The 25,420-nt window shown below is 35.4% G+C and overlaps 2 protein-coding genes and 1 long non-coding RNA gene across 4 annotated transcripts in view; 1 reads left to right on the top strand and 2 right to left on the bottom strand.

Annotated features, from left to right (window-relative positions):
• Nucleotides 1–9,072, top strand: part of LOC134803381 (neuropeptide F-like) — a 164,622-nt gene extending 155,550 nt beyond the window's left edge. For both annotated transcript variants that reach the window (XM_063776205.1, XM_063776197.1), the window contains 2 exons: nt 3,340–3,388; nt 8,636–9,072. In XM_063776205.1, coding sequence (XP_063632275.1) covers nt 3,340–3,388; nt 8,636–8,680 — 94 coding nt within the window. In that variant the 3' untranslated portion in view covers nt 8,681–9,072. The remainder of the gene's footprint in view (nt 1–3,339; nt 3,389–8,635) is intronic.
• The window catches only part of LOC134803405 (uncharacterized), a 351,777-nt gene that overhangs the window by 51,397 nt on the left and 274,960 nt on the right, over nt 1–25,420 (bottom strand). The gene's annotated exons all lie outside the window — the stretch shown is intronic.
• LOC134803395 (C3 and PZP-like alpha-2-macroglobulin domain-containing protein 8) overlaps nt 14,406–25,420 on the bottom strand; it is a 136,639-nt gene continuing 125,624 nt past the window's right edge. The window contains exons 16-25 of the mRNA XM_063776217.1: nt 24,683–24,908; nt 23,892–24,180; nt 23,142–23,540; nt 22,645–22,754; nt 21,965–22,110; nt 21,357–21,549; nt 20,644–20,800; nt 20,095–20,246; nt 17,972–18,131; nt 14,406–17,879 (exon numbers count right to left, since the gene is read on the bottom strand). Of these exons, the coding sequence (XP_063632287.1) occupies nt 16,140–17,879; nt 17,972–18,131; nt 20,095–20,246; nt 20,644–20,800; nt 21,357–21,549; nt 21,965–22,110; nt 22,645–22,754; nt 23,142–23,540; nt 23,892–24,180; nt 24,683–24,908 (3,572 nt within the window). The 3' untranslated portion in view covers nt 14,406–16,139. The remainder of the gene's footprint in view (nt 17,880–17,971; nt 18,132–20,094; nt 20,247–20,643; nt 20,801–21,356; nt 21,550–21,964; nt 22,111–22,644; nt 22,755–23,141; nt 23,541–23,891; nt 24,181–24,682; nt 24,909–25,420) is intronic.

Here is a 25,420-nt window from a genome sequence, read left to right as displayed (position 1 = left end):
AACTGGCCGGTTTTAGTAACTGGCCGCCCTAAACTAAAAATGAATTATATTCACTTATTAAACAGAATTCATTTTAGTATAAGGCGGCTAGTTATTGGAGGCTGGCCAGTTACTGAAACCTTATTCTAAAATGAATTCTGTTTATAGGTGAATATAATTCATTTTGGTGGCCAATTACTGGCGAATTACCCTATACCTTTTATCTGTTTGGAAAGAGAAGAGTCGTGAAATGTATTGGACCACATACATTCCACGACGCACAGAAGTAGATTTAGGTGGCCAGTCGATTTTGCAAAAATCAACATATTGATAAAAAAATATCACGTGGGGGTAGCCTATAGTCCCAGGTATATTATGGTACCCTCCCCACTCCTTATAGTCAAACCTGAGCCGCACAACAGGCAGTCGAACTTTGACTATCGCTCAGAGCGTACGTTTCTGTTCTCGACGCTCCTAAAAGTTACATGTTTTCCAAAGTGTATATATTTTTTTCTGGTATTTTCATAAGTTTTATTGATGGATTCCAGTTATTCAAGGAAGAATATATATATTTAAATCATTTTATATTATATTTTTGACGTTAATCATATATTTTGAGACAGTTAAATATGACCTTTCACAATTTTTTTTTTCATATATAATGATAGAATGCTTATTCCTCTTTACGTTGGTTACAAAATCAGCCGCAACAAGCCGCAACCGCCGGACTTAGACGCTTTCAAAGAAAATACGTTTTCGTTTAAATTGATTAAAAAAAAAATATTTTTACAGGTAGGTAAACCTAGTGCTTCGGGTGAAAAGTTCTCACTCGAAAATATATTTTAGAGTAAATACAAGAGCAAAATTTACCTTGTTTTAATTTTTTTATTATTTTTTTAAAATATTTTAATTTTTTTTTTTAATTGATAATACACGGTGTGGCCTGTAACACGAGCAAAGAATTAAAACATAGATTGTACTCCTCAAACGGTGACACTTTTGTTCAACAACTTTTAAAAATTATGAAGTATTTAGACTCCATATTTTTCATACAAAATAAATATTATCTTCAATGGACGCCATCGCCACGCCATATTATTGTGATTGACGTTGCTTTTCACGCCTTAAACATAACAAAATTCGCAATACATTGCATCTTAGAATAAACTTTAAAGTGTAATAAAAATCAAACCACAAGTTATTTTTAAAAGTCGCTGTACAAATGTTGGTCAGTATGAGGAGTACAGCCTACAGTTTAATTTTTTGCTCATGTTACAGGCCACACCCGGTATATAATTGTCTTTAATGTTAAATCATGTTTTATAATGTTTTATCCCATTTTGAACTAATATAAACCCTAAAATAATTTTGGCCGCCTAAATCGGCCAAATCTACGTCTGTGCCACGCTTTTCTTCCTTTATGTGTAGGTATATACCCGTTAACTTTTGATGTTTATTCCACAGATGTGACCTTTTCCTAAAATGTGTTCGACTCCTTTATACTTCGTTTTTTTAGCATATAGAAAAAGATTACGCAATCTTGACGTGTCTCTTTATTGAAAAACACCTTTGAAAAATGTTAATTTTGTTGCACCAATTATATTGAATTGATTTTTCGCATGGTAGTAGCTAATACTATTTGCAGTTTATGTGATTTTTCCCATAGGTGTACCTTTACAATTACTTGTTGAAAAGAGCTGTCAAAAAATTCTCTGACATTTTAATCATTATTTTTACAGGGAATTAAATATAAAAAAAAACTGAGTTATAATCCTACTCATTCTTTGTAGCTATGATTTGGTTTGATTGCTCTACCTTATATAGTTCAGGAGAAAAACGACTTTGAAAAATGTGTCCATAAAATTACGTTTTTGACATTATCTCGGTGACGGTTCAAGATAGGGGCTGAAAGTTAAGGTGTTTCTATATTATAAGATAGCCAACAATTGACATTATAAAAATCCGATATTCGTCACAGGGGCCACTTCTCCTTCCTTAGCCTGCTAGACCCTTTGTACGGAACCCTCGGTGGGCGAGTAGGTACGACTCGCACTTGTCCGGTTTTTTTGGCATTGCCTGACTAAAAGGCTTTCAGAAAAAATGGTACCGTTTACTTTTTTTCGAAAAACCATCAGATTTTAGTCACTCGCGTGGCATCGCGTGACATGTGGCGTGAACGTGACGCCCGTCCGTCGTGACCGCTACTCACTCATGCACTATTAGTACTTGAAAATGGAGACCTAGGCTCTCCGAAACATGTCGCGCAAGTGACTAAAACGATAGTTTAATTTCGTTTTTTTATTACTGTCTAAACGCATTAAAAATTAACTTATTTAGTTAATCAAGCTGTGCTAACAAGTAATACAATTAGCGTTTACGAATAATTGGATTAATTAAAAAAGGTTCGTGTGTGTATCAATTTGCGTCACGAAATCTACCTACCTGTATAAAAAGCATCCAAATCAGTTTAATGCCAGGCCTGATTTTTTTACCTTTGTATATCTACAGCTTACGGTAGATATCTAGCATTAAAAGAAAACTATTTTTTTGTTTTATTATTATTCATATATTTCTTAAAAAAACCGTGTGGCCGTTATACGTCCACTGCCCGTTACCAGCAGTTCTATGTGGTCCCTACCCTGCTAGCGATACATACATGAATCTAGTATATAACTGGATCTGGCATGAAAGGTGGGGGAAGTGACCGAACATGATAGTCTTATGTATCTATCAGGAGTAGCAGCGAAAGAGCTATTATTGTTTGTCCTTGTCACAGTCTCACATTTTATTTGTTCCCCACCGTAAATTTAGTATGGATTATGGTGGGCAACAAATAAAGTCGACCAATCATAGTGTCGCATTGCGTATGTTTTGTCCCTCACGGAGGCACGCGTATACCACTTCTATAGGATCCTACCTTCTATGGATACATAGTAGTTTTAGGGGTTAGTCACGTTTTTACAACATGTAGGTACCTAATCGGTAACATAATAACACCAACCATAATAACACCATACCACAATAAAAACTACAAAATAGAGCCATTTATTCATTTTCTAAAATAGAAAAAGGTATTACAAGAACTTTATTTAAATTTTTTTACGGTTATTTCATAGTAACAAGGAAAACTATTCGTTAATACCCTGCAAGGCAGTGCTCACAGACGGACCACAAACTTTTAGAGCTAATATTTCACTTATTTAAAACAACAACTGTGATCGATATCGTCACATTAGGTATTGCATTTTCGCGCCGGAGTGTACAAATTTTATGAAAATAAACGCACGCAGGCGAAGTCCTGTGGTTCTTTACGACCTATATGAATTCAATTTTTTAACTGATACATTTATTTGTCGTCAGGTTTGGGAAACGCTCCGATTCCTTCACAAACTGGGCCAAGGATCTTGAAGTAAGTATTTTCTTTACATTACTAAAAATAACGAATACTGATTGAGGGCTGAAATAATAGTCGATACGAGTATGTTATGATACTCGTTAAACAATATACGAGACTATAAATTGTATATTGTTATAATGAAATTAACGTTTATTTTATTAAATCTATGTTTATAATGTGCAAGTAGGTACAGTCGAGGACATAAATATGTATACATTTCTTCACCTTAACCCATTGAAATAAGGTGAAAAAATGTATACATATTTATGTCCTCGACTGTACTGTACCTGTGAATAATTATTGTGCCTTTGGACAATATCGGCATAAAAACAAAATTGGCCATCCGATTTTCGTCCCATTGCTCGTATCCAATTGAACATTAATTGCATGAAAAAATATGTATAATTATGGAAGCCGAAGTTAGCCTTAAGGAAGTATGAATGATCTTGTTAACTAGAATAAAAAATCGTGAAAAAAAATTAAACTTTAGACAAAAACTAATTTTTAATTGAGAGGAAAAACAAAACAAACGCAAACGTCTAGACTACGAGATTTAAGATATAAAATAGTGAAACATACTTTGCCATTAAGTAACTAAGTACCACCGGAGACGAGTAACAACAAATTTGACGGACAACCTCCATACAACACCGTGTGCCTCGCGTGGCTTTTTACTATTTTACCATATTTATGCTAATATGTTTTAAATCTACTTTTGTGGGTAAAAATGTGGTCAGTAAAGTCTAATTTTACATTGTGAAACTATAAATAGCAGTAGGGTGACAGTTTTCGTACGCAAATAACTTAAATGTAAAAACAATATTTAATGTCATCTACAACATTGACAATAGGCCCCGTGCATGAAGTATAGGGGGCAGCATAGGATCAGTCAGGTTTTTGGCGCGAGGCGTTACTGTGTCGTTTATGCTTCCGATGTAGCCCACAAGATGGCAGAACCTACTATGCACAAGGAAACGTACCGACGAGAACGGTAGATGGTAGTTGGTAGCACTTGCTTTGGCAAAGTACATGTGCACATATGTTTCCGATTCAGGCTAGAAGATGGCAGACCCTCCACCGCGCACGGTCCCTATTCTCGCGGCGTTGTGTGGGAGTCGTCAGTCTTCTTTAGGTACTTAAATGTGACGTCCCACGGTCAAAGGTACCTTATGGCGGGTATGGAGTTATGCATACCCCAGTAATCTACAATAAATAAGCTATCGATAACACAAAAGATCAACCTTCTAGGTTGCGTAGTTACAGAGATATGATTTTTTGAAAATAATGTTGTGAAATGAGCAACTTTACGATAGAGAAGTTTTAAGTTTAGCCGCCTAAAAAACTATGTTCCTGAAGTAAGTTACATAGTTGACTACAAATAATAATGCCTTATATATCTGAGATTAAAAAAAATATTGCGACTTGTTCTGTAATGCAAATAGAAACTTTTGATATCGACTGATTTATGTGTATACTAACCAATCTCTTGAAAATAAAGTTTTATTTCATTTTCACGATTGATTGCAATGAGCTCTCAAGATTTAAATTTTATCTATTAGAAAACGACACTGACAGACAGTTTAAGCAAAAAACAATACCGATTTAGAGGTGAAAATGTATTTTCTGACTTTTTCATATAAAATCACAAAATTGAATATTTTTACTTTTAATGTGACACACAATCAATTTTTCTGAGCACATATGAAAGAAATTCTGTCATTCAAATTAAATAAATCCTAAAACCCCAACTAAATACTATATTTAACCCCTTATGCCACTTTAAACTTACATAACAATAACAGTATTTGCTCCATACATTTACGAAAAGGTACCTTATGGAAATAAATCTAATAATACATCACTACAAAATATCAATCATATTATAGTTTATCTTTTATGAATAGAAAATATTAATTTACATTAAACTGCCCCCAATTTAATTAGTTCTTCGTCATAATAATCTTAAAAAAGACCAATAATTTGTATGTAATGAAAAGGTACCTTGTGGTCAAGTTACATGATGAGGCATGATGATGATGGAACAGTTAGGATAAACTAATAATATTTTGGGGTTAAGATGGTATAAATCGTCTATTTCTTATCAATAATATATTTCGGTTGCTATTGAAGATAAGCGGCATTGAGGTTCAATGACCTCAGATATTCCATAAGGTAATGCGTCGGGTATTGGCATTTTTCAGCAAACCAATGGCTGATTTACTGCATGCGACCAAACCAAATGAAGATTATTCTAGTTAAGAAAGACTTGACGAGAGTAACTTTGGTATAATAGCAGTCTACTTGGATTTGTGATGTCGGTCTATGTACGGTTATAATATTTGCGAGGCGCCCCAACCAGAACTGAAATTATCAAATTAGTTTTGCAGAATGCTAATACAGTTCTCTACCAAACTTCTTTTCCCGTATTGACTAGTTTTTTTGGGAATTTTCAATCTTTTTTCCATAAGGTACCTTTTCTACTAAACTCTGAGACGACATTACTAGGCTTATAACTAACTTATTACAAAAATAAAAACAGGTAAACAAACGTTACGCATTAAGGTTTCAGATCACACAATAAAAAAAATTTTAGCATTTTTTCACCTCTTTACAAAACATTTAATATCTCCGAAACTAGAAACCCTCATAAGGTACCTTTTCCCGTGGAACGTCACAAATACTCTGCGGCCACTAATAATCCTTACAAAAGGAAAAATAATTGAGAGTGCCTTCTGACTGCATAATTTAATACATACCCTTGTAATAGCTAACGAATTTAATGAACTTCTGTAATAATTCTGCAGGGGGTTGATTTAATCACATTAAATCAAACAAGAGTCACAAATAAAGTTAAGTAACTCAATTAAAAAGTTAAGTATGAATATTATGGGCACATATTGTACGTTATGTACGTGGGTGGTGGTTATGTATTTGGGTACTTTTGAAGAAATCCTTATTTTACTAGTCGGAATGGAGATTAGGAGACGGTATACACGTATTGAGAGTGAACAGCTGTTTGTTTGTTTACTCGGACTTTCATTCACTCGGGCGGCACAAGTTCGCCGGAACTGCTATAAGTAGTACGTAAAAAAATATATAAAGATGCATTAATATTATTGAGGTACCTGCCAAAAATGATAATGTTTTCACAACGCAACGGTTGTTAATCATGTGTGCGTTCTTTGCTAAATACATATGTACTCGTAAACGTGTTTTGTGTTAAAAAAGAGTTATTAAAGCAAACACATATTATTATTTTACTCTGACGACCGTCTTAAGCAATCATTTCTCATCATTTGTTTCCATGTCACGTATCCATTAGTTTTTTTATGAAAGGAAACCGATAGACCGGTTATTTGCTAATGAGTGGTATGCTATACAATTGTATATTTATGTACATATTTGGGCGTAATAATTGGTATCGAGATATTTATATCCAGCACCTATAGGTTATAGGTTTTCGCGGGCTTTGTTTCCGCAACTTGACGTCATATTATTGCGCTTATTTGGCGTGGTGGGTTGGCGGCACTATTCTTGCCAACCCAACTCTACCAAGAAGCCTAGCAGACCCTTGACGTTGCCGACGACTTCTGGGAGAGACCCCGGTGAGTCGAGGTGTTGTGCCCGGTATTCTGCCACCTCTGGGCATTCGAGAATGACGTGGGCGGCTGTCTCCTCTGCCTCCATGCATGCTCTGCAGAGGGGGCTATCTGTAACACGTAGGGTTGCTTGTTAAATGAGGCGTGGCCAGTTATGGCTCCAGCACCTTGCGAATTATTTCGTGAATTCATTTCTTACTTGATTGAAAATAAATAAATTGTTGACATATACCTTAGTTCTTGCAAAAAGATTTATTTTTCTAAAATTTAATAGTTTAAATACCTAATAATTTTCGTAAGGTTAAATATTAAAGTCTTTGCTCGGTATGTTATTTTGTTAACTTACCGTTAAACAACAATCCACACCTTACCGTTACTGTTTATCAACTCCAATATTATTTATTTACAGATGGCAAGTTATCCTTCAGCCACTTTATGACTTCAAAATGGCATTTCAATTGAAGTTTTCATACTCAAGTATTCCATTAAATTCCAGCATCTTTTATTCACGATTTATGTATAGAAAGAGCGATATGAAGCGGTGATATTATGCCAATATCGCTGTGCTGTGGCGTTGACGTATCCAGGGATTTACCCACGTCAGTTTATTCGTTTAGTGTGAGAAGTCATGTTATGAGTATTCAACTATTCGTAGTTTGAATTTGTAGGAATTATTTAATAACAAAAGAGGCTCAGGCAAACAAATTACTTTGTCCCTTTTCCTTTTCAAAAGTTTAAATTAGGTGCCGAAATAATCAGAGGGTCTACCGCGAAACATGACAATCGAAATGTCTCACTTTCGCTCTAATATACAAGAGTGATAGATTTTCGTGTTTCGCGGTAAGCCGCTGTAATATTTCTGTTCAACTAATTATTAGTAATGTACGTCTTCCCAGTTAGTTTATCATAACTCATTTCCTCTTGAAAGGGTGCCTTGCCCATAGCACGTCCTGTGGTTACGGCCTTCGTAATAATCTTACTCAATACACATCCAATCACCAGAATCAATAGAACTACTCAATTGATTTCGATTGAATAAATACAAGTTTATTTATTTATACATTTTATCACAGGAATTAGTGCAAACGACTGATATTCAGCAGGTAGGATTTTCTCACTTATTTAATAGGTAGGGCCAAAACAAGTAAAATCAGTGATACTTAGGCATGTAGAAACGTGCAAACGATTTACTTACTAAAACTATAATATATATCATTTTAAGAACGCTTTAATACTAGTGGCTCTGTGAGCTGTAGACCCCCCGAGCATAGCTTATTGGGACCGTGCACGACGACAGCGCCACACAGCGGTTTGATCAATCTTCAATACGAAAATATTAATTTATTCAAAATAAAAAATGAAAATGAATACAAAAGGTATCGAACGGGGGACCTTCCGTGTGCAAACAAAAAAAGCGAATGTTTGCAAAATACGCCACGATAGTTCTTAGCTAAGCTGACGAAATTCGGCTACTTATTCTCGAGTAAAAACTAAATAGTTACTGCCTAAACCAGTAATACAATTTTTATATATTTTTTGCCATTTACTCTGTAAACATCTCTCAAAAAGAAAAAAAAACTTATTATTATTTGTATATACTTATTTGTTTGTACAATAAAGTTTAAAAATATAAATAATTAATATTATTATGTTGTTCCAGAAGCCAGACATACCCGCCTGGCTGCAGTACGCCAGAAGGAGATGAGGAGAGCAACCGAAGCCGGGTCCTTCGCTAGAGCCGTATCTGCATACTACTAATACCATTTAATGAACAATTGTTGTACCACAATCAATTACTTATAATCTATCTCCTATCATTCCTGTTTACCTACCAAGTATTTAAATGCATACAATGTTCCCTTGTTCCTTTTCCTCGTCACTTTAATCCTTATTATTATAATGATACATTTTACACAGTAGTAAATGTTGGATGTAGATAACCCATTCATTTCACCCAGTCCGATTTTATTCTTAGATATATATGTAATTTAAAATTAATTAAAAGCATTTGAGACATATGAAAATTGAGCCTGGAGGTAACATGACTATCAATGTAACGTTATGGAATAAAAGCAATTAAGAAAACGTAATAGTTAATTGTTAGTTTTATTTTAATTCATCAAAAATAAGTATTTACTTTAAGACCGTAAATAAAAATAAAAATGCGCCCAGCAACACAATACATTTCTTTTCTGAACCTTATCTGACCAAGAAAATTACTAATCCATGAAGTAGAACCGGGAAAGTGTAGGCAGGGACCCGTAATTTCTCAAAAGCTTGTAACTTGTAATACAAGGGGATGTCACTTTTTGTCAGCTTTTGTTAGAAAGGGACTTCCACTTGTACATGTTACACGCTTTTGAGAAACGGGCCCCTGGTGTTCCTCCATCACCTCGAGAGATCCTAAACTACAGAAGAGGCTACCCATTCGATAATGCTACGGGTAATTTTAGCTAACAATCTGAAGGGCGGCCCCAAAAGGGAATTAATAATAAAGTACAATTTAAGGAGTCATATTATCTTCTTAACTTTGTTTCTTGTCTGAGTCCCTTTCTGTTAATGAAAGTTACGATCCATTATTTAAGTTTACCTATGTTTATAAACGTTATAAATTTGAAAATATTTCCATTAAGGATATGAAATGTAAATAATGAATTATAAAAATGCCTACACGGATAATATTTATGCTTTGTCCCTACATCCAATAATACTTCGAAGACTAATTTAGAGTGTATACATATATTTTAGTGTGTGTATAAGTTATAAGGATTTTAGTATATCGATTATAGGTACTAGACTCTGGAACTGGATCGAAAATATGTTAAACTGATATTATAATCACCAATAAGTATTTAACCGCTAGCGAAACATCAATACCAAACCAAAACACATAAAAAAACCTAAATGCGTCGCTTAACTAACTGTTGCTAAATTTGTTATCACTACAGATAATGAATGTTGAATCAGAACAGGGATCAACAATAAAACGATAATGGTTGGGCGATCAACGCCGTCAATGGCTCCGTTTGGTACAATCTGTCCAATGCTTAATTTCCGTACCTAATGGGGAGGCTTACCTTTAAAATAGACCAAAGCGTCGAAACTGATACATTTATTATCTGATTTAGAAGTGAAAGGAAGATTTTCCTCGCGCTGTGTCGTGACACCCAAAAATAGGACTTCCTTTCTTGCTTTTTAGCAGTACTACTAATTTACCGAAACTGTGGATTCTACATAATTTTTATTTAGCAATTGATGATTTAGCACTGGGCAATTAAATATTAAACACTTGGCTGTGTCAATTGTGTCTACCTATGTGCTCCGTGTGTCTATCAATGTAGCCTAATTCCATCAATCTCATTTGATACACATTTTAGTTTAAACACGGCAACGAACAGCAAAAGCGTACCATAATGAAAATACGCAAAAGGTAAATATTAGTTCTAAATCATGTAGACTACTTGTAGGTGCTCTACAAATATAATAAAAGGATCTAAAAACACAATCTGCATGAATCGTTGATAAATCAAAGAAATAGGTTCTTCAGGCTGGAAAACTCGTAAGAAGAGGAAATAAACGAAACAAAACAGGTCAATTTTCTGTGTTCAACCGTTTGAATAAGCCTTTGTCATATTTCATTGTTTGTAAAGAAATCAAATAAAATCAAGCAGCTCTCTAAAACATGGAAAAGTAAGTGAAATACAACTTACGTAGATAGGTACTTTATCTACAGAATGTTCATTCGCTAAGAAATCCAAACCAATTTGGTATTATTCAGTGTCAAAAGTGATGTTATGGTTTGAAGAAACGTTGCTTTTGAGTCTTTTGATGCTGACATGTCCGATCCATATCGTATCTAGAGCTAATTTTTGACGTAAATTAAAGTTCGAATCAGGCCGATAGATTCGTTTTGCTGCCGCGGGGCGAGAATTCCATACGGAACCTGTCGGCATGCAGTTCTGTATTTTGCTCAAAGCTGTAGCAAAATTTGATTGAGACACGTAGGCCTTGAAACCCTTGCAACGCTTCCACATTTCGAACTACTGCATATGCTTGTGGTTCAATTTTGGAATCTTGCGCCTGCTCGGGTATTAATATTAGCACTAGCGGTAAAACAACAACTTTGCCCCCTTGTAAAACTAATTTTTCACCTCAGCAGCTCGAACAAGGGTACTTTGCTTCTTAAAAACAGTGAGCAAAATGCGATTTTGCTCACTGAGTGAGACAAAATGACATTCAAGTGACCTTTATAGTCATATGTCATTTCAACATGCGGGGTCTAATACAAGTTCGAAATACTTGGGTTCTATTATCTCTGTCCCTTTCACACTGTTAGCAAAAAGAAACAGACAAAAAAAAGTTAAAACGACATTCAACAGTACATTGAGGGTTTAAAATAGACCCCCGAAAACTTCAGACCGCATCGTTCCAAACCACGTACGAGTATGAATTCTTAATAATTAATTAATAAAAATAAAGTTTAAGATTTAATAAAAACTGATAAAATACTATGTTTTAGGTATTTTATTGTACAATTAAAATAATGAACTAAAAAAATACACAGATTATCACGCAAAATTAATTATTTTACTTTTAAGAATTTCTACCATAGTTGACAAATAGTACGTATCCGCAATTCGGACCGTATCTTACAAAGTTTTTTTTTTTACAAAAAAAAAGTTGTTGAATGAAGTGTCAGTTGATGTTCGTTATTTCCATATTATTTTACTGAAATTTATTATTACGTTTTGTTTTTGTGTTCGATTGCGGTAATTAAACTTAATTGTTTGTATATATTAAGAAAACATGAGTGCAGGTATTAAGTGATGAAGAAGGATTACATTTTTCTAGTTGTCTAAGGCTGCTATTTAACTGATCACCAGATTTAGTAAAATTTAATACCAAAAAAATCTATTTTACCACCCTAAAATCATGAATGATCACCAAAATTATAACACCATTTTAATGTGAAATGATTACCAATTTTATTACATTTTACTATCCTTTTAAAGGAAATGACACCAAACTAATCATTATTAACCCAAAAATAGTCAATGATTACCAAATTTCAAACCCCATTTTAATGTGAAATGATAACCAAATTTTTACATCTTGCTATCCTATTAAAGAAAATGACACCAAAATAATCATTGTAAACCCAAAAATAGTAAATGACCACCAAAATTAGAACTCCATTTTAATGTAAAATGATAACCAAATTTTTAAATCTTGCTATCCTATTAAAGCAAATGACTCCAAAATAATCATTGTAAACGCAAAAATAGTAAATAAATAAATAAAAATAAAAAATAAAAATAATTTATTTCAGACAGTTGACAGTCCATATTTTAAATGAAATAAAATGAAATAAAATTAAAATTACAATTAAATTAAAGATAAAATATTAAAATTAACAAACAACTTACACTTAATTAAAATACAATTTAAATTTGAAATTACTATTAACATTCATAAATAACATTAGATTAAATTAAATTTACAATTATTAAAACTAACATGTAGGGAGGACCAGTGCTTTAGCAAGCCACTGTCCCACCTGTTACCCACTATAGCCAGGAGGCTGTGGCGGCTGTCACGCACCCTGCTTAGCATCGCGGCGCAACGCTTGCGGAGCGTGGCGTGGAAACCGTCCACGCTCGCGTCCGCAAACATTCCGGACGCGCTACAGTGCCGCGGCAGCCGCAACAGGACCCTGAAAGCGTCATTATACTGGACTCGCAGAGCGTTTAACGATCGCTGAGTGTATCTTGTCCATAGGCTACAGGTGTACAGCGATGTACAGTACGCTTTAAATAAGGTTATCTTTACTTGGGCTGTACATCGGCTGAACCTGCGCGCTATCATGTTTGCTCTCATCGCTAAAGCTCTGCGTTCCCTCTCGATGTCTGCATCATCGCGCAGATCTTCGGTAACCAAATGCCCAAGGTATTTAAATGAGCTCACTCTATTTAGTTCCTTAATGATCACAAACATTGTAACATTTTAATTAAAAATGTGCAAACATTTAATATATCGTTATCCTATTAAATTAAGTAATCCACTTCGTCACCTTTTTCTAGTAGCATTTTATTTCTGTAACAGTCGCAGTTCTAACCTAACCTAACCCACTTTTCTAGTAGCATTTTGTTTCTGTAAGGGTCGCAGTTCAAACCTAACCTAACCCACTTTTCTAGTAGCATTTCTTTTCTGCAAGGGTCGCAGTTTAAACCTAACCTAACCCACTTTTCTAGTAGCATTTCGTTTCTGTATGGGTCGCAGTTCAAACCTAACCTAACCCACTTTTCTAGTAGCATTTCTTTTCTGTAAGGGTCGCAGTTCAAACCTAACCTAACCCACTTTTCTAGTAGCGTTTCGTATCTGTATGGGTAGCAGTTGAAACTTAATCTAACCTACTTTTCTAGTACCATTTCGTTTCTGTAAGGGTCGCAGTGCTAACTTAACCTAACCCACTTAACTGATAGCAGTTTAACTTACTTTTCTAGTAGCATAACGAAATGCTACTAGAAAAGTAGATTACGTTAGGTAGGTATGCGGTGCGGGCTACGGGGGGTTGAGCGGGAGGGGCTACTAGTTTTGGCATCAGTTTACTTTATTTGGTAATATGTATACATTTTTTGGTAATCATAGTGGTTTATTTAGGTGAAAATATCGCATTCATTTGGTCTTCAAGATTTGGTGATCATTAATGATTTTTGGTGATCATTCAATATATTTGGTATTTGAATACAATTTGAAGTGCAGTCGTAATTAAAGTGGTGGTACTTTTCTATTTTTAGGCCTTATTTTATTGGTGTTCAGTAATTTGTTTTGGTAAGCATGATTTTTTTATTTAGGGTACCAAAGTATTTTTTGGTGGTCATTATATTTGTAGCCGTTGTCTAATAGGTATGTTCTCACTGCTCAGGTGAAAAATTTTGTGTACTACACGAGATCAAAGTTATTTACATCTCGTGCGCCTTTGAGTCCCTTACTACGCTCATGATTCTAAATTATATTCACTCGCTACGCTCGTGAATCTATTATAGAATCTTTCGCTTGCACGGGACTCAAAATAAGCACTCGAAGAAATATCAAACTTTGATCTCTTGTTGTACAAATAACTATTATTACCTACATATTACTATGTATTCTTCCATTCGAATACCAATACAATTAATTTTTTCACTCAAATACAAAAACGTCCTTATCCCACTTACATTATAAATCCCACTCCCCTTTCAACTCGTTACCTTGTCCTTGCCCGGGACTCCGTACAGAATTTCAACTAAATCGGTTCAGCAGTTTGAAAAGTGAAGAAGTAATGGACAGACAGAGTTATTTTAGAAATTAATAATACCTACAAACACATTTTGATTTAGTCATTTTATTGACAGCTAAAAGTGCTATAGTAGAAAAATAAAACAAATGAATGACTTGGTGTAATAATTTTAATAGTTACTATTTATTAATCTGTGTCAGTACATCAAAGTATCTTAACGAATATCTAGCTTATTTGGTAAGCACAAATACTAATTCATGTTTTCATTAAAACTATACATTACATTGTTGAAATATTTTTACAAGTTTCAAATTGACGAGAATCCTTCGCTCAAGCACCTAGTTTTATACAACCATACATTTACCCATAGATAATAAAAAACTAAAATGAAATTATAGTATTATAAAAGTGTAAAAAATCACCAAATACAATTAAAATTCATTTAAAAATATTTCTCAAAAGAATTCATGGACCTAATATCATAAATATTTTAAACAAGGAGAAAGCAGACTTAAGGGATAGATATGGATATAGGACAGGAAAGGATATAGATTTAGTAACGAAGACAGTTTACAGGGACCTAATATAATAAATATTTTAAACAAGGAGAAAGCAGACTTAAGGGATAGATATGGATATAGGACAGGAAAGGATATAGATTTAGTAACGAAGACAGTTTACAGGGACCTAATATAATAAATATTTTAAACAAGGAGAAAGCAGACTTAAGGGATAGATATGGATATAGGACAGGAAAGGATATAGATTTAGTAACGAAGACAGTCATTGTTAATTAAACAGGAAGCTAACAAATATAATTATATAAATTTATAAAGGGCTCAAAGCACACGTCAAAATATACTTAAAATCAGTCTCACTACAAAATGGAAATTGTAAGTAAACAACGGCAGCGGTAGCAATGGGCAATGTTTCTTTGGCGAAGTGACGCATTTCACATATTTATTGTGTCTCATATTGTAACTGTTGGTATTTAGTTAGCGTCCAGCAACTTCGTTAGTATTTTAATTTAGTTTTATTGCGTTATTCAATTACAATTTCAAAGAAATAGATTTATGATCTACGTAGCTAGGGTAAGAAACTACATTTTACATACAATAGATACAGAAGACGATAGATTAGACGGATGGAAATTCTGGGGCGTTAGCATTAATTACATTCACTAGGACACTATTTTTTTAATTTATACTAAACGGTAAGTCTAAGAAAACTCATTGGGAATAAATCCTATTTCAGGTTACAGTCATAATAATTTCTGTTTGGCTTTTGATATTTACAAAGTATAATATCTATTTTAAGGACTAAGATTACAACCGGGTAAATAGATCTATATAAATTCTAAAATTATCATATAGAACTGGAGAAAAATTCGATCTGTAGCCCTACGAGTCATAAGCGATCCTAGCTCTCTATTAATTTCAGCGTTTACTCTAGATATTTCTAGAATACTACGAAGCGGCAGTTAATTTTAGTTTGGCAAGGCTAATATCTAAAAGACTACAGGAAACGAAATTAAAGCTTATCTAGGGCTTTGAGCAATGATTATAAACCATAGTATTCTCTGATTTAACTTAATTTTAAGTCACACAGCGCGATTCTTAATGTTAAAATACCTTATTATTAATATTTACATTGACACACAATTACCTCCTAAAGTATATAAACAATGAGTGCAAAATACATCGTTCTAACAATCAACAATAAGATTGAGTGCGCCAGGAGTGTCTGAGTGCGTATCGATCGGAACATCAAGTATTATTAACAATTTTAATTCAGTACAGGGTTTCGATAAGCTAAATGGCATCAGTGTGTTACAAAAATATTACGCGGACATCTTTGTGCCTTACACAATATATAACAATAAAGTTTATAATGACCGATTTTCTTTTGACATATCATCTTTTGACTCATAGTGAGTAGAATTTGACACGTTTTGTGCAAGGGAATTAAGTCTGTTATGTACTTGTAACTTATCATCTAATTTGGAGAGTTCAGTGTCAGATCCTTCTTTGAGGAGCTCCCACAGACTGTTTTTGTCTAAAATTTCAAAACCTCCCCGATTTTCTGGAGCAATGTCAGCTTTAGGTACTCCTGCTAAAGTTTTTGAAGTCTCTGATATTGGTGTGATTGGTATTTTATGGATTTCTTTATTGATCGATTTCAATGTCTTTGTGTAGTACTTATCTAGAGAAGTATTTTTATTCTTTGTGTTATTTATCTGCCTGTCGTCTGCTGTGACATTATTTTCTCTATTTTCTGTGACATTGTAACTTGCTTTAACTGTCGGCTTCTTTAGTTGGGTTTTTGTTTTATGTTTAATAGTTCGGTCGTGCATTGTTTTAATATTCTTGTTAGTTATTGCAGTTATCGTATGGGGTACCAATGTTTTAGTTAAAGCAGAAGCAGGTGATAATGTCACATTAGTTAAATACCCAAAAGACGGATGGATCGACTTGGCTGGCGGCATTTCTTGATTTATATTTGTTTTATTTTCTGTAACACCGTTTTTATCTAAATAGTCAGTATTATCATGAACCAATTTTTTGCCGACGTCGTCATTTGTGTTTAGATGTGTAATAGTTTTAATTGATACTTCCGATGTATTAACCTGGGGCAGAGTGGCAGTAGTGCTTAATACTGAGACACTAATGTTAGAAGATTTTATTATTTTTGCAAAGAATTTGTCTTGTTTGTCACCATAAGTTGCTTTTAGAGTACCTTTTCGCCTAGGAAGAGGTTTTTTCTTGATTTCTTCCTTTTTGTTAATTAATTTAGACATAGGCAGTTTTTGAACGATCAGTTCACCATTTGTTTTTGGTGCAAGCGGTAATATATAATTTGCGATCTTTTCATCAAGTGATTTATTTATGTACATAGCTGTCGGTATAATAATAGGATTGTCTGCTTGTTTAATATTGTTATCGCGTAATTTAGTGTTTAGAATATATTGCGAAGTTGTCACTTGTCCTAGTAGAATTTTCTTTACAGATGTCAATTGAGTTTTGTCTTCTGATGTTGATACGCTCGTAGTGAGTTCATGTTCTGTTATAAGCGTCTGCGACCGTTCTGTGGAAACTTGTTGAACAACAATTGTTTTGTATTTGGTAGGCGTACGTTGTTCGGTAGTGGCTTCTTGTTCGGTAGTTGATTCTAGCTTAGTAGTTTCTTGTCCAAAAGTAGTTGTTGGATTCTTAGTAATAGGTCGCTGGGTAGAAGTTTGTTGCTTGGTTGTAGTCAAACTCTTTGTTGTAGTTACTAGTACGGGTGCTTTTTCAGATTGTTTCTGGGCTGTTGTATTATAATAAACAGCTTCATTAGTTTTCTTGAATTCATAGTCTCTACTACATATACGTCCACATTCACAAATATTATCGATATTTGCATTTGTTTTGAGACTTGCTAGTTCTGTTTTATCAAACCAAGTAATGAAGTCGTCATCCGTTATTCCTCGTAGTAGTGGACTGCCAGGTCTTGCATGGAAGAATGTTTCAACGGCGAGGTCAGGTCTAGTTGAGGGGTATATTTTAGCAAAGGCAGGGCGTAGACTGCTGATTATAAATTTCGATCTTGCTTCATAAGTCACACAAACTGGACAGGTTGAACTTATCTGGAATATTTGAACAACAGAGTTAGATGATGTTACATAAGTGACTCAATCAAATAAAATACAACTGCATGTTACATAAGTAGGTAACTTACATTAGCAAAGACGAACCACACAGACTCTCCTCTGGATCCATAGTGTAAATCAGCAAATGTTGCTCCATCAAGTACAACTGGGTTGACCGAATGTAGTTCATAACCAGAGAATAGAGACGCTTCGAGACGCAGAATGCCCGACCGATCTTTACTTTTCCACCTAAAAACAGTAACAATGGGTTTATAAGATCATTTTAAATGTTAGGGAATATATTTTCATACCCCGGTCTGGCTGGGTCAAAAATGCACATGTGCTAGTGAGTAATTAACCCTTATCTTGGCATTGTAACACCCGTGATACATGGAACATTAAAAAATCTAGCAGGGTCACTTTATTACCTAACAAAATAATTCTGCCATCAATATATCGAGCTGCCCTCTTTTCTTATAGAAAAAAATAATGGACCCAAGTGTCATTGTACATTAATTTGTAATAATCAACATGGCGCCGCGTAAACAACAGATTTCGATTCGTACTGGAAGTTTTGCATTTATTTCTTAGATTAGTATATATTTTTCCATAATCTAAATTTTGATGCATTTACTATCTGTTAGTGCATAAATATTTACAATGCGTTCGAATTTAAAAACATTTCATACACAGAATCTTTACATGAAACTGTTATGTATTATATTTGATACATTGCCAAGAACTCAGAAATGTACATATCGAAAGGAGTGTATTACATTTAATACATTGCCAAGTTGTCGTCAAAATAGGTTCACATGTTTATTTGATTTTTTTTATATTTGTGGGGTTACAAAACATGTTTCCAATATTTAATATTAGTTGTCGTATTATTTAGTTATTGAACTTTGATATTTTAAAAGTATTAGATGTTATTAAACAGTATATTCGTACGCTGTAGCATTATTGCTACGCCGTAGCCCGTAGCGCGGAAAAATATGTGTATGGCAAAAAATGCTCCCAAAGTAAAAAAATATATTTTATTAAACTTTAAATTATTTGTTTACTTTTTCTATTTTACTCAACTTTTTGCTGACGAGTTTTTACGGTATATTCGTACGCTGTAGCATTATTGCTACGCCGTAGCCCGTAGCGCGGAAAAATATGTGTATGGCAAAAAATGCTCCCAAAGTAAAAAAATATATTTTATTAAACTTTAAATTATTTGTTTACTTTTTCTATTTTACTCAACTTTTTGCTGACGAGTTTTTACGGGATCAAATTTTTCTCCCATGTGATCAGGTATTCGTAGATTTAATTTATTTTTACAGGTATAATAGTCATCTGATGCTTTAGATTGCATTTAATTAGCAATACATGATAACTGCTGTTGCATTTCATGTTTTATTTTTATTAATATCCATATTTTTCTTCTAAAAAGTACGTAATTATTTTGTGGAGGGATTGGCATTGTATCAAATATGATACATATGATTTTCCGAAACTGGAAAATCCTGGATTTTTTTCTATATTTTGTAATAGTCTAGTATGCTCAATACTTAGAGGATATAACCAAACGGAGACGCCATGTCTGTAATTTTCGGTACAAAACAGTCTGCCGATTTTTGCGGGGGAGGGGCACGCCAAATGTATGCGTAGCGCAAAAATAGCCATGTCAGATAAACGTCAGTCCATACAATGTGCTTGACCATTGGCTGCCTATTTTTGACAGAGGGGAACGCCTGTTAATGGCTACTCCGTTTGGTCATATCTTCTAAGGCTCAATAGGTTACGAAAACTAAAAAAGAAATATATTTAAGATATTTTGAGCCTTGCCAAGATAAGGTTAAATATGAACTCAAGTGTTATCCATATCGATACGAGGCAATTTCTAAATCATAATAACACCATCTGAAATTAAATTTTATAAGATCGTGAGCTTTTTCAATACCTACTTTCAAACCTTTTCTATTCTTATTGCAAATGTCCAACATCTGAAATGGACTCAAATCACTAACGAAACTTAAAAATTAAGTTGAATATTGATTCAGTTCATATTATTGTACTAACGATTATAATAATTTAAAATTATATAATAGTATGTAGTAGTATGAAATGTCAACATTTTATCGACGTCCACACAAAGCAAGTTTTATTGTCCCCGGTAGACCGGGTTATGCCTATGTATTTCAAAAGTGTTACTTCGAATATTTACCGGAAACACGTCTTGACAATTATAGTTGGCAGATTCCCTTGCAGATCTTCTAAGCTACTTCTTTCTGGTCGGATCTCCTCAATGATAGCAGCCTGTATATTTAGCAAAGCGTTTTCTGGTTTCGGTGTATACGTTGAGTATGCTATGGTACCCTGCAATAAAGATTAAGAATTATATTTTTGAAAAAAAAAAAATAGTAATTAAAAAAGCAATAGATGCGTGCTCATATATCTTTCTCAGTTTTATTATTCCTATACATCTGACGTCGAATGTACTATACCGAGGACTGATAGAAGGTGACGCAAGTTTTTAAGGCAATCTTTTCAATAAGGATTAAGTATTAAATATGGAGGTTATCTATTTTGAGCATTATACAGCGTGATCTGACGACCTCCGTTTTTTAGACTGCAATGAACATTTTAAGAAACCTAAGTAAAAATTCAAACGTATTTTTCATAACTAGGCTATTTTCTAAATTTCATCCAAGGTAGTGGCGTGAAGGCGTGCAGTGAGAGCTACAGACTGGACTGGATGGTAAGGGCAAATCACCTGTACTGTGGCACAACCGGCGCCGGTGGCATACACGAACACTTTAGTGGGCAGCCCAGGCAGCTGTAGCGGCCGCGGGGTGGAGCGCGCGCGCAACTCCAGGGTGTCTGTCAGCTCCATGCCGGCTGTTGCCAGGGACACCGTCAGCGCGCGGTGTCTGTGACAAATATAATTGTAAAATGTAGCCACTATGACAGTGAACTCATGGCGTGACGTTTGATGATGGTTTGGTTCCATCAAAGATTCATTTATTGAAAAAAATTGCTCCCGAGTTTGGTAGCTGCAGTAGCATGCATTGGTAGGTCAAATATGTTACAGTAGAACCTCAGTTGTCAAGAGTCAACTTTTAACAAAGTGTACCATCACCATCTATAATAGCAAAGACATATGTAACTTCGTATATAATAGTATAACCCGTCAAATTAATGAATTTGTCTTAGACTTTACCCGTGTTACTCAATCAATGGATCATTGATTATTTATGACTTGTGTGTCATTGTAGTAGTACAGATTTATTTTGACTTACCACATTGCTGGCTCGGCGTACTGCGCAGTCGCCTTAGTAGCCTGATAAGCGAGACTGGGTTGGCGCTGCAATGTAGAGAATCGGTAGTACAGGAACCACGCCACCGCATCGCCCTATGCCCGCTACTTATTGCTCCAATACTGCCTCTGTGATAGGGATTGGTACAGCTTTGTTCCGTGCAACCTACCTGTCATGAGCTAGTGCAGCGTACTGCGCAGCTGCCTTAGTGGCCTGGTAGGCGAGGCTCGGATGGCGCTGCAGTGTAGAGGCCCGGTAGTACAGGAACCGCGCGGCCGCCTCGCCCTCGGCAAGGGCGCCGCGCGCGCACGCCGCCAGCAACACCCGGACGCCCGCTACGTATTGCTCCATTGTCACTGCCTCTGTAAATGTGCAGATCAAAGGGTCACTTCTTTATTCGGTACTACATTACGAGTAGGAGAAGATTAAGTGTTGTCTTTTTTTTGATGTTAAAAGTAATTTTGTTTTTTTTTACGGTATTGTAAAGATTTTGCAGAAAATGGCATAAGGTATATTCGGGTAATTCCGAAATGAAAAAACACTAAAACAGTGGCGGCGTATGTTCAATCCAAACTTTCCTTTGTTTCATGTGAAATACTCCTTTACCTACAACTTTTTGGAAACTTTCCGCAACTAGGTACCTAGCACATTTGTAGTGGAGTTATTATCAATTGAAATTAAATTTTAAAGATTCTGGTAGGTAAATACTTTTTAGTTGATGTACGTGCTGCTATACAAATATTAGACCACATTAACTATACAATGATAGGTTTTTACCGTATGATGTTGTCTTGATACTTTTGGACGTTTCTTCTAAGAGCCAGTCAGCAGCGTCCTTCCTAGGCGCCGGCCAACCGAATTCGCCTTCTTCAGTGGTCGAAGCGTTCCTGAGAATCAATAAAGCCTCCGGAACAACTGGACTCCTGTTAAAGGAAACAAATAAGAATTAATAAATACAAAGAATTATATTATTGATTTATTAAAACATATTACAGGCCAATTCGAGTTTAGTTATTCGATCTGTTTGCAATATGATACTGGTCTGTCAGTGTCAAAAGTGGTATTTCTTTAACCAAAAAGGTCACCATGGAGTATAAAAGGAGCGAAATCTCTTATGGCAGAACAGTCGTAAAAGTGTCCAGCAGTCAGTTCTAAATAATAGTTCCAAATCTCTCCAGAGTAGCGCGAGTGTAGCTAAGGACGTAGGCGTTATTGACGGAGTAAAGTGCGCTGTAAATGATTTGATTTTTTTTATCAAATATTCTAGGTATTGTAGCGCCACGTATTTTTTACGGACACTTTTTGATACATGGAGATTGTTTTCCTTACCTTTACCTTCCATAAACGTCACGTTTGACTCTAACAGATCAGTATCATATAGGAAACAGATCGAATAACTGAAATTTGAATTAGCCTGTTAGTTTAGCAAAAAATATTCAAAAATAACATAACATTACCTTGCCAATACAAGTCCCAGTACTGTTGCCGCCAGAGCAGCGGGAGATGTTAGATTGTAAAGATTCTTCTCTAAATATGTTTGTGCTCGTTTTGCGATTTCTGCATCCATCTAAAACGATAAACTCTACATTAAACAAGCACAGAGGGGTTGGAGTTACTCCAAGACTTAAATAGATTTTAAATTTAAACAGCAAAGGAAATGGAACCGAATGCCATATTATCTATTCCAAAAAATTACACGTGTTAAGGCTGTTAATTATTACATTCCACCGTATCAAATAAAATCGAATCAAATCATTTATTTTCAGGCTACTAAGGCCCATAGATACATACCTTACAAACTAAAATATATATACAATAATAAAAATCTTAAATACTAAATAATCATTTTCGTATCCAATGGCGGCGTCAACGTGAAGACTAATCTAGCTTTTGAAATCACAACAGAACGTTAAAAAAACTCAAACACCGCAGTTCGTCCATTTTATCTATTTACCTGACTTTCAACTCCAACTTCCAGCAAAGCAACTAACGTCTCCGCAGTAACTTCCACTCTTCTTTCCCAATCAATTTCTTCCTCCGTCATATTGCCATCTTTGTCATAATAGTAATACTCATTGACATCGACTTCTTTGGTTGTACCATTTATTTTAGTTATTTCTGCTGGATAATAATCTACTTCTTTATCAGCTGCCATAGGTGTGAAAGAACCATCAGCATTCTGCCTATTTTGAATCCACCTTTTAATAGACTGCAATAGATCTGGGTCGATTGGATAGTATGATTGTATTTTGGTAAGGATTTCTAGAGTCTTGATAGTCGACAAGTGACTGCTCATCCCTGGGTGCTCACTAAACGAATTGTCATTTTTGCGGAATGACAAAAGGATTTGGACCTGGAAAAATATGTTAATAGATTTTATTTTTTATTAGATCTATTACGAACATGTTATTCTATTTTATCAGTTCATACTAGTACCAAAGTAGCTTATTACTCGATATTGATAATCGGTTTGCGCGATTAGCGCTAGCTTAGCATAGCGTTCAAATAACCACGTCACAACATTGCGGCATCGCCCGGATTGTCAGATGAGCATCTCCCGCATATATTTTCACTTAACTATGGTTTGTTTTTATAAAGTTTTTACGAATGAAAACCTTTATTGAATGGTGCCTTTATTTTTGAATATAATATTTTCTTCGTATATGTTAATTTACAAATACAAGAAAGGCTTTCTAAACCGTACCTGCTCCGGCAATTTTTTCAATATCCTATCCCTTTCAGCATCGTCAACCAAATGCGGAATATGTTCTAACGCCAACAGTGGGGCCAAGCTAGCAGCGGCCGCAGACAGTTGCGAGTCTCGCCACACTTCTGACCACTGGTCGCTCGGGTCTGACTGCAGGCTGTAGAGAGGAAGGTGGAGACCACCGGAGACTAGGAGGGTGCCGCTAGCCGAGCCGGGTACCACGCCGTGGGGCAAACCAAGTTCTAACACTTGAGAAAAGCCGGCCTCTTCGTTGAAGTTCCATATTCTGGAATTTAAATTAGAGAATTAAAGGTTAAATGCGATTGCTAATGAAAATAAACATAAAGAAAGGTGAATTCGTGTCTCAGTAAAATACGTAAATTTAAAATACCTATTAGGTATACAAGACGTTTACGTCGTTTGGGCATCAACTTATCTGCAATCGGTTCTGTTGCCTCACAGCGTATTGAAGGTAGTCAAATAATCAAATTCACGACGCGTGTCTGCTTCTAGCGACCACAACTACCTACATGCTGCGTCTATAGCTAGAACTAGGGAGGTAGGTTAGTATCTAACCTGAAATCGGCCCTGGCTGAAGCCGACAAACTTGACGCGTGTGTCGTCTCGGCAGCTAACGACCACACCAGCAGCCTCTACTACAGACAGCCGCGCGCCTGCCCACGACTCCGCATCCACACAGAGTTCTTCTACTTTGTTGCTCCATGATGTTAGGCTTACTTCTAAAGCCATAAATGCAATTACTAGAGTTGTACAGGTTAGTATCTAACCTGAAATCGGCTTTGTCTCCCCACAGCGCACTGAAGCCGACGAACTTGACGCGCGTGTCGGCCGCCAACGGCCACACCAGCAGCCTCCGCTCCGAGGGCGCAGCCCCACGCCCCACGGACAGCCGCGCGCCTTCCCACCACACCCACCAGGCGCACCACGACTCTGCGCCCGCGCACTCAGAGTCGTCATCGCTTTGCTCCGCGCTGGCCAAGTGTACGTCGTAGCCTGAAAAATGTGTACAAATTATAAATAAATATTCAATTTTAATCGGCAGTAAAATCTGTATAAAGGCTGCTCGCATTGCAGTTAAAAGATAGTGTATCAACTGTCTTTCTGATACAGATGTAGTGCTTAAGTAATTGTTTTCCATCGTATTTTCTCGGCAACGTTCGTATTTGTCATGCTACACTTCACTCAAGCTCGGTACTTTTTGTACCGAGACTGACTGAAATAGCAAGATACGTTTGTACTTCAGTCAACCTCAGTACTTTTTGTACGGAGACTGACTGAAGTAGCAAGACACGTTCGCACGTTTCCGTCAAAATACGATGGGAAATAATTATGCACTTCATCTATACTATGATGCATCATTGAGTAATTTACTCCTTCATATAGCTATAAATGTCTAGTAAAGTAGTTATAAGCTACAATAGGTAGGTACATAGGTACTTAGTCTAGATATCATGTTAGGTATAGGATATAGTATCAGATGGGTAGAATTATTATTCAAATTTTCA

The sequence above is a fragment of the Cydia splendana genome, chromosome 2 (genome assembly GCF_910591565.1).
Source record: "Cydia splendana chromosome 2, ilCydSple1.2, whole genome shotgun sequence".
NCBI lineage: Eukaryota > Metazoa > Arthropoda > Insecta > Lepidoptera > Tortricidae > Cydia > Cydia splendana.
The sequence above is the reverse complement of the archived record's forward strand: the minus strand, read 5'-3'. Positions and strand labels throughout refer to the sequence as shown.